General features: G+C 29.7%; 2 protein-coding genes across 2 annotated transcripts; both read right to left on the reverse strand.

Moving 5' to 3' along the window:
- Positions 1-605: 605 nt before the first annotated feature.
- LOC108561350 (larval cuticle protein LCP-17-like) lies at positions 606-5,163 on the reverse strand. Its single transcript, XM_017919236.1, has 4 exons — positions 5,149-5,163; positions 4,952-5,088; positions 4,810-4,895; positions 606-769 (listed from the first exon to the last, which is right to left on the reverse strand). The coding sequence occupies exons 1-4, from the start codon at positions 5,161-5,163 to the stop codon at positions 606-608; spliced, it is 402 nt and encodes a 133-aa protein (XP_017774725.1).
- Positions 5,164-6,679: 1,516 nt separating this feature from the next.
- Positions 6,680-7,217, reverse strand: LOC108561351 (endocuticle structural glycoprotein SgAbd-8-like). The gene is made up of 3 exons (XM_017919237.1): positions 7,203-7,217; positions 7,006-7,142; positions 6,680-6,947 (listed from the first exon to the last, which is right to left on the reverse strand). Exons 1-3 carry the CDS (start codon positions 7,215-7,217, stop codon positions 6,680-6,682), a joined length of 420 nt encoding a protein of 139 aa, XP_017774726.1.
- Positions 7,218-7,792: the final 575 nt, after the last annotated feature.

A 7,792-nucleotide genomic window follows, 5' to 3' on the forward strand; every position in this document is an offset into this window, starting at 1 on the left:
TTAATCTTATTAAAACTAAAGAGATGAATGAATAGAATGTGAAATATTATAATTATAGACATTATTGAGAACTAAATAAATATATCAGATTTTGTTCGATTATTCAAATAAAGAAACGTGAAACGAATTTATTTGAGATAAAAATGTAGAGTGTTTCTTTTTATATATATAACGAATGCAACATTAATATTAATACGATTTTCAAAAAGAAAATGCACACATGATTCTAATTGTGTTGGTAGTGTTGGTAAAGATTAAACTCCCACTGGCTATACTACTTCTTGCATAATATACGCGACGTATTATGAAAGAAGTCTATTAATTAAAGGGCGCCTTAAGTATTAGAATACATATTTTGTTGTCATGTTGATGCCGATACTCGACCACCTGCCATCATTTAACTGGTCTGTAGCGTCTACAACATGGGCTATTGATCAATCGATTTTATTTTACTAGGAACTTGCAGTAGGTAGAATATAAATGAAAGCTGATAAAAGCAATATAAAACTTAATAAAACAGAATTAAAATTTTATATTTATTTATTTAATTATTCATTATACAAATACGTATGTGGCTACATGGATGTTTAGAATTTGCGAACGTGTTATGCTTGTAGTTTTTGGGCAAGGATATAGGCGATGGCCTTTTGAATCGCAGCTGGGACTGGTGGCGGAGTTGGAAGATCTCCCTGTGGTTGGTAACCATTTTCATCAGCGACGTATTGGATGCTGATGGGTTGACCCTCGGGGGAGGTGTATTGGAAGGAACCTTGAACGCTCTTAGTTACCACATCCTTACCGACTTGTATGGTTTGAAATTGATTGAAGGAGATACCGTTTTCAGTTTCATAACTGCAAATATTATTAATGAATTAACATTCATACCTGGCATTAAAAGAAATGGTTACCCGTAGTTGTAAGAACCGTCTGGGTTAATTTCGAATTCTTGTCGGAGGATTTTTACTTGGGAATCATGTACTTGTTTCTGCAAATTGGAAATGTCGCATGAGACGGCGGCCAAAAGGCAAACGGCTAAAGTCTGCGCAAACAAATTTGTTTAAATTTCCATTAAAACAGCAATTGATAAACTTACCAATTTGAAAAACATTTTGGTTTTTGTGATACGGTCAGAAGACGACTGTGATCAATTCTCATCTTCAACATAATTTATAGTTCCTAGATTACACCCAGTTTGTAAAATGTCAAGCAAAAGTTGATTATTTTTTCTCATTAATAAACTAAAGCGTTATTTAATAACAAACAATTCCTGAGATTTTTTGTTAGTGATTATGCAAATAATTGGTACGTCATTGAAATGAAAAAAAAAAACTTAATTGTTATAAAGATATATTATTAACTACTTAATGTTTTAAAACTAACCAGTTATTTTTTGAAAATTTTCATTAAATTAGCATGTATTGGTTGAAGAAGAATATCAGAATTATTAATTTATTAGTATTTATGTATAATATTCTCAGAATATATAGAAATAGATCAAAGAAGCATTAATAAAATAAAGCCATATACTGCATTGCCCGAAACCGTAATAATTAAATATTTTAAAATTCCTTAAAAATAAACAGCATAGAATATACTTGATAATTAAAAGATACATTACATATAAAATTATTATTTACAATATATTTTTTTGCTCAAATAATATTTAGTTTGTTTTGAGACTTTTAAAATGTACTATAATGAATTTGCACTGATCTAAGCCGCAATATATTGCTATATTATATAATAATGGAAATAAAACAAATATAATAAAGTTAGAAATTTTATAAATAGAAAATAGATTTATAATCTTTTATAATTGAAATTAAATTTGAATCTAAAATGTTGAATATTATATAAAACAATTTAGGAGAAATTCATGTGCTAAATAATGATGCAAATATAAATAACATGAAATAGATTAAATTGTTACTGTTAGCTAATGGCTTTTAACACAAGTCTTTTTATCAAATTATATAACACCTCACTCAATAAATTCATAGGAAGATATATAGATTGCGCCTCTATTGATAAATCCATATGATTTTTACAAAGTACCAACCTTCAGACGACGCCTGTTAAAATTTTATAGTGGTTTTCCTGACGCTACTTTTGTAATTTTCAAAAGAATGGAAAAATCTGAAAACATTGCTTTTTGTTGGGAAAAATACCGTACAAGCAAAGTACTGGCTTGATAAGTGTTATGGGGACTCTTCTCCGTCGAGACAAGTGGTTTGTTGATTTTAAACGTGGTCGTGCAGACACAAATAATGCTAGTCGCCTAAATTCGAAAATTGTTGCAGAAAACATAAAAAAGTTCACAAAATGGTTTTGGCCAATTGTAAATTGAAGTTGCGTGAGATAGCTGACATCCTGAAGATATCGGAAATGTTCGAAATGGGTACCGCGTTCAAGCTCAAAGTGGAACAAAAGCAACAACGAGACAACTGTAACAATGTATATATTTGCAATAAATTTTTATTCCTATTTATAAGACACATAATCTTAGATATAAAAATAACAATTTTATTATGGTCTTTAATTATGTTTTTAAAAATGTATTGCAGTAAAAGCATATCAGTGATTATCTGTTGTTCTCTTTGGAGTGTAGGGAATGTAATGTATTAAAAGAAAATTATTGTTGTATTACTTGTCAGTTATTTATTTATAAAATTCGTATATATTGTTAGTATATTGTATCATTGTGAGTGACCATTTAAAATTTCTGAACGAGTTCTGGTTGTAGTTGGTGGCGAAGGTTATAGGCGATGGCCTTTTGAATTGCAGCTGGGACTGGTGGCGGAGTTGGAAGATCTCCTTGTGGTTGGTAACCGTTCTCATCAGCAACGTATTGGATGCTGATGGGTTGTCCCTCAGGGGAGGTATACTTGTAGGAGCCTTGAACGTTCTTGGTTACCAGATCCTTGCCGATCTGTATGGACTGAAATTCATTGAACGAGATACCGTTCTCAGTTTCGTAACTGGAAACATTATCATGTTAATATCACAATCCCAATTTTGAATTCAAAATATATATTATTTACGTAATGTTGTATGAACCGTCTGGATTAATTTCATATTCTTGACGGAGGATCTTCACTGGGGAATCCTCTCCTTGATGTGGTTTGTGCAAATGCGAAACGTCGCAGGAGACGGCGGCCAAAAGGCAAACGGCTACGGTCTATCCAAATAATGATGTTTAAATTTCACTTGAAACAATAATTGTAAATATGAAACTTACCAATTTGAAGAACATTTTATGATCCGGTCAGAAAAAGACTGTGATCATTGTCTCATCTTCATCCTAATTTATAGTTCCCAAATAATTTCCAGTTTATGAAATGTCAAACAAAACTTGATTCTCTTTTTTAACCAGAACTATATAATCAAAACGTTCCTTCTTAAAGCAATTCCTTAGATTTTTATTACACTGTTTGGTTTTGGAATGATGAATTATTAATTGTTCAAGCATTATGGTAACATAAATAATTAGTTTAAAAAATACCCTAGTTGCTATAGATGACTATAATTTGGACCAAAAGTTTATCTACAGCAAATTACTAAACTTTTAATATTCTTTATTTATATGGAATTGTTGTTTATTATACTTTTTTACATTAATTTTTTTTTTTAATTTATGTTCCATTTATCTGGCTAATAAATTATTATTGTTATTAGTATGTAAATTTAAATTATAAATTTACATAATAATACATATACATTAAATTATTTTTTGTTCAACATTACAAATAACCTTTGAATATATCATAACTTCTTTATATATTTACAAACAAATGAAGATATTAAAAAAATAAATGTATTTAATGGTTTACAGCGTACATATTTATTAATACTTTTAATAATATCATGTGAGAAATATAAATACAGTGGAACCTCGCTTAACAAGCATAATCCGTTAAGCGAGGTTCCTCTGTACAGTGAAATCTTGTTCCTCGTATAACGATTAAAACAAAAATGACTCGTTTAACGATATATATTTCACATAACGAGGAGCATGGGAATCACGCGCCTCTTGTATCATTTTCTAAACATATGTTCAAATATGTTATATCTTTGAGTATTTCCATATAATTTGCATTATTTATTCCTATTTCATTCATGAAATATTATAAAAAATATAATAAATTTTAAAATCCAGCTAACATTACTAAGATCTTCCTTCTCAAAAAAAAAATTAATCTTTTAGTTGTTATGAAAAAAAATAAAGCCTTCCTTTATTTAACTTATTAAAAAAATATTTTTATAAAATTAAACCAAAAATTTTAATGTAAAAATTATAATAAAAACAATATTCATAATAACAAGAATAAAATTACATAAAACAAATAAAATAAATAAATAAAACAAGACGTAAATTGATTATCTAAGTTGGAGATGGGGAATTTCTCATAAGTTGTCATACGTAGAACCAAAATTCAGTTTAAAAACTGATAGATAGAATCTTGAGCCATTTTAAAATTGTTAGTTCGCCTGAACTAAATTGTTCAAGATACAAGATGTCACAGTATTTCTAAAGTTATAATACTTAGATTATTGGTTGCTATCCTCCTTAAATTTTTAATATTGAAATGAATTAAAAAAATATTTTATTTATCTTTTATTTATTTATAAATATTGTCAGTTTACATGTATTATTGTGAGTGTGCATTTAAAATTTGCGAACGTGCTCTGGTTGTTGTGGGTGTGCAAGGATGTAATCGATGGCCCTTTGGATGGCGGCTGGGACTGGTGGTGGAGTTGGGAGATCTCCTTGTGGTTGGTAACCGTTCTCATCAGCGACGTGGAAGGAACCTTGGGCGGTCTTGGCTACTTGATCCTTGTTGATCTGGACAATGTGTCCTTGCTCCTGGGCGGAGATGCCGTTCTCAGTTTCGTATCTGCAAGTATTAAAATATTAACATGTAAACAAGAAATAAATTAGTAAAATACTTACGCGTAGGTGTAAGAACCGTCTGGGTTGATGTCGGATTCTTGACGAAGGATCTGCACTTGGGAGTCATCTCCTTGGTATGGTTTGCGCAAATGCGAGACGTCGCAGGAGACGGCGGCCAACAGGCACACGGCTACGGTCTGCGCAAATACAAATATTTAAAATTACGACAAAACCGCAATTGCTAATTCAAAACTTACCAATTTGAAGAACATTTTTGTGATGCGATCAGTAGAAGACTGTGATCATTGAATCATCTTAATCTCAATTTATACATACAGCTTGTAAAATGTCAAGCGAAAGCTGTTTTTTTTATCTTCAAAAACCAACGCGCATTTTATAATTTATTATTTACAGATTCTTAATAGCCCTAATTTGGGCATTAAAATAATAATTACAATTACCAAATAATATATTTTAATTGTTCTTAGCAATTACTATAAGTATATTTTGTTACAGCACAGGTTCAAACATTTTCAATCAACGATAATTTTAGTATTTCTTTTGTTATAATTGAAAATTTAATTGTATTAAAACTGTATGATCTAATTTAATTAAATATTATTAATTATTATACTCATAATTTATTGCATATATTTCTACTTATATACATACAATAGCTAATTGAGCGCAGGTTTTCCACCCTTCTTCTTTCTTAGCAAAAGTGCAAAACTTTAAATCCTTCTATATTGTGTTGTAATAATTGTTTATTGAATATCCTTTGACGCACAATAATGATTTAAATAACTCCATAGAAAAATTAGGGATTCCTTTAGCATTATAGTTTCCAAAAAATAAGAATATTTGGTATATATGTTACCTTTAAAGCGTATAATGTATCTCTTCTATGAAATAACTAGTTACTTTGTACAATACTGATCTACGGTAGTTAAATTATATAACAGTTTTGTTATTATTAACTACTATTTATTTCATGAAAAATCGGAATACTTGATTTAACGTTGACATATAAAAAAAATGTATTACATTAAAATAATATCAATACAATCTGTTGTAAAATATTAAAATTACTCTTCTTTTTTTTTCATTTATTTAAGAAAATATTTCCGGCTTCGATCAGTCTGGATTCAGTCATACTATACTTGAAATTTTAATACAAAATAATTTATTATCTAGAAAACTAATAGAAATACTAGTCAAAATATTTTGTTTTTACAGAAATAATCGGTTTTTATGTTTGGTGCGGTTTATTCTTATTCTCGTTTAGCCCGACTTCAGATAGAAAGGGATTACCCTAACTATGTCTATTCAGGAATTCATTTGTATGCAATGGAACCTAGATTGTTGTACATAATTCGATTTTACAGTCTGTTTAAAAACCAACACCATTATTCGCATAATATATGATTGAATGCTATTATAATAAAAATAATATTCATAGTATTAACAGTAAATTTAAAGAATATAATATTATAAATAAATAAAGAAGTTAAAAATTTAAGAACACTTTATTTGTACGGAAGACTGATTATCAGGTAATTTGTTGTGGAAACAAAATTTTGCCAGCAAACTGAATTTCTATATTGTTATTTTGTTCTAGAATAAAAATTTCACAGTACTTCTAAAGTTATTATATTTCGGTTATTGATTATTATCGTGTTGGAAATATTGAGATTGGACTTAATGAAAAGAAAACATTTTTTTTATCTTTTATTTATGTACAAAAGTCATAAATATTGGGTGTATTTGTATATAATTTTGAGTGAGCATTTAAAATTTGCGAACGTGTTCGGGTTGTTGTGGGTGGGCAAGGATGTAGTCGATGGCCCTTTGGATGGCGGCTGGGACTGGTGGTGGAGTTGGGAGATCTCCTTGTGGTTGGTAACCGTTCTCATCGGCGACGTATTGGATGCTGATGGGTTGACCCTCGGGGGAGGTGTATTGGAAGGAACCTTGGGCGGTCTTGGCTACTTGATCCTTATTGATCTGGACAATGTGTCCTTGCTCTTGGGCGGAGATGCCGTTCTCGGTTTCGTAACTGCAAACATTAAAATATTAACATCTAAACAAGAAATATAAATTAGTAAAATACTTACGCGTAGGTGTAAGAACCATCTGGGTTGATGTCTGATTCTTGACGAAGGATCTGCACTTGGGAGTCATCTCCTTGGTATGGTTTGCGCAAATGCGAGACGTCGCAGGAGACGGTGGCCAAGAGGCACACGGCTACGGTCTGCGCAAATACAAATATTTAAAATTACGACAAAACCGCAATTGCTAATTAAAAACTTACCAATTTGAAGAACATTTTTGTGATGCGGTCAATACACGACTGTGATCATTGACTCATCTTCGTCTCAATTTATAGCTCTCAGAATACATATAACTTGTCAAATGTCAAGCGAAAGCTGTTTTTTTTATCTTCAATAAACCAACGCGCTATTTATGATCAAACATTTTATTATTTATTATATATTATTGGGCCTAATTTGGGCAAGACATTTCTCAAAATTTATATGAAATAATAAATAAAATTATCAAATAATATATTTTAAATTGTTGTTAGCAATTAATTAGGTATATTTTGTTATAGCACGGGTTCAAACATTTTCAATTAACGATTATTTTAGTATTTTTTTTTAAATAATTGAAAATTGTATTAAAACTGTTTCTTCTAAATTAATTAAACATTAGTAATTTTTATATACATAATTTTTTCCTTATAATTTCCTATATACAACAATAGATTAGTGACCCCAAGTTTCAACCCTTAGTAAACCCTCTTCTTTTCTAAAAAGTTGCGAAACTCCAAGTCCTTCAATATTTTGTAGTAATAATTGTTTATTCAATATCTTTTATTGTACAATAAAGATTTAAATAACT

Source organism: Nicrophorus vespilloides, unplaced genomic scaffold (genome assembly GCF_001412225.1).
Source record: "Nicrophorus vespilloides isolate i.1.1-1 unplaced genomic scaffold, Nicve_v1.0, whole genome shotgun sequence".
Classification (NCBI taxonomy): domain Eukaryota; kingdom Metazoa; phylum Arthropoda; class Insecta; order Coleoptera; family Silphidae; genus Nicrophorus; species Nicrophorus vespilloides.